This window comes from Triticum urartu, chromosome 4A, assembly GCF_056163025.1.
Source record: "Triticum urartu cultivar PI428250 chromosome 4A, HENAU_Tu73, whole genome shotgun sequence".
Classification (NCBI taxonomy): domain Eukaryota; kingdom Viridiplantae; phylum Streptophyta; class Magnoliopsida; order Poales; family Poaceae; genus Triticum; species Triticum urartu.
In genome coordinates, this window is record NC_141876.1 from 154788377 (window position 1) to 154790515 (window position 2139).

The 2139-nt window shown below is 52.0% G+C and overlaps 1 protein-coding gene across 1 annotated transcript; it reads left to right on the forward strand.

Annotated features, from left to right (window-relative positions):
* Nucleotides 1–239: 239 nt before the first annotated feature.
* On the forward strand, nt 240–1228 carry LOC125553749 (protein DMP6). Its single transcript, XM_048717470.2, has one exon. It carries the CDS (start codon nt 450–452, stop codon nt 1071–1073), a length of 624 nt encoding a protein of 207 aa, XP_048573427.1. The 5' UTR covers nt 240–449; the 3' UTR covers nt 1074–1228.
* The last annotated feature ends 911 nt before the right edge of the window (nt 1229–2139 follow it).

Sequence of the window (2139 nt, forward strand, 5' to 3'; positions counted from 1 at the left end):
ATGCCGCTTAAGCATTTCGGTCCTCGAAGGGATGCGATCTCATAGTAGTTGCCACGCAAAATTCCAATTGACAGCCACATTATATAGGAATCTTGGTAAGCCATTCCTCTGTTCCAAACAGCTGTGTTGATTTTATTTTTTTAATAGGAATTCGATCCTGCAAAATTCCTGCGATTTTCCCTTGTTCTAAACGGGGCCTAAGTTCCAAGGAAGGACTAGAGATGCTATGCGGTGATGCCAAATCCCAAGTCACCAAGGTGCTCTTAGGTAGTCTCAAATCGCAAGTCACAAAAGTTCTTCCCTTGTTCAGTCCAAGCATAACGAGGCCTTGTTTCATCACGTGAACAAATATTCCATTGCACACATGGTACGTAAAGTGCTACCGAATTGGAGCAATAAATCCGAAGGCTGCACTGCACAGCTCCATTAATCCCATTGCTCCTAATCCAATGTCGTCCCGGCCAGCCGTCGACCCCGAGTCGTCCCCGGCGGCGCAGCAGGCTCCACTGCTCGGCAATGGAGACGGCCGGACACAAACAACAACCGTCCTAGGCAAGGCTCTGAGCAGCACCGCGGACCTCGCGAAGCACCTCCCCACCGGCGCCGTGCTGGCCTTCGAATTCCTCTCGCCGACCTTCACCGCCGACGGCACCTGCACGGCCGCCAACCGCGCGCTCACCGGCTGCCTCATCGGCGCCTGTGCCCTCTCGTGCTTCCTCCTCTGCTTCACCGACAGCTACCGCGACGAGACGGGCACCGTGCGCTACGGCTTCGTCACGCCCAGCGGCCGCCTGAGACTCATCGACGGCGCCCAGCAGATGCCACCGCGGGACGAGAGATACCGGCTTCGCGCGAGGGACGTGCTGCACGGGGTGCTGTCGTTCGTGGTGTTCCTGGCCGTGGCCATGGTGGACAGCAACGTCGTGGCGTGCTTCTACCCCGTGGAGTCCGCCACGACGAGGCAGCTGCTCGCCGCAGTGCCCATGTCTGCCGGAGCGGCGGGGAGCTTCCTGTTCGCTATGTTCCCGTCCACGCGCCGGGGAATTGGCTTCCCCGTCGCAGGCACGTCATGAATCAATATTGTTTTATTTCGGAAACAATTCGCACACCACCATAGCCACCGAGAAATTTCCGCTTCAGTTGGTGTTAGTTTCTCTACATTTTCCTCTAAAATTTGTGCTTTGACCTACAACATATTACCAGGAAGTGAGAGCTATACTTTGTCTTACCTCTTCCGGTCTTAATTCCATTTGATGGAAAAATGATGTGCTAACTGGATACAAGAACAAGCAAGGAGGGGAACGTGGAACCAAAGGTGGGAGAGAATGTCACTAAACGCGAAAACAAGTGGAGAAAATAAACGAAATTCCGAATATGTGCCTAGCGTGTGATACATAGCGATGGGTGGACGCATCACTTGGCAAGCTCCGAGGCTCAATAAAAATGACCTCTACGGACAGGCTTGGGATTACTCGTTCCCGCGTAGCACCTGCACCTGCACTACCAGGTCTTACGGCAGGTTGTACGTTTTACATTCCAAAAAATCGTAGCCGGTTGTATGTTCTTGTTAACACTGGGCCTAGTGCCACTACCGACGAGACCGGTGTACGCTTCATCACCAAGGAGGGCCGGCCCAGCAAGAGAGCCCATCATCCTTCCACTCGCTACGCGGACGGCAACTGGGTATAATCCTATATTAGTCTATCCTGTCATCGTGTTGGGTGGCGAATTGGTAATGGCTGAGGCCATTGGCTTGTAAATCAATCCTTCCTCTGTAAGCAAATACATCACAGACTTGAGAGTGAATACGAGATGCCGCCATAGTTTTCCCCTTCCTTCTCCAATCCCTATCTACTTCCTCCGTTCCTAAATATTTGTTTTTCTAGATATTTTAACAAGTGACTATATACGGAGCAAAATGAGTGAATCTATACTCTAAAATATATCTACATACATCCGTATGTGGTAGTCTGTTTAAAATGTCTAGAAAGACAAATATTTAGAAACGGAGGGAGTAGATCCTAACAATTGGTACTCAGAGCCCAAAATTCCCACCTACTTCACGCTGGATCACAGCCACGAGACGCGGTTGGCAGCGGCGGCGGCGCGCCGACGGCAGGAGCTCATGGAGCACCTGAG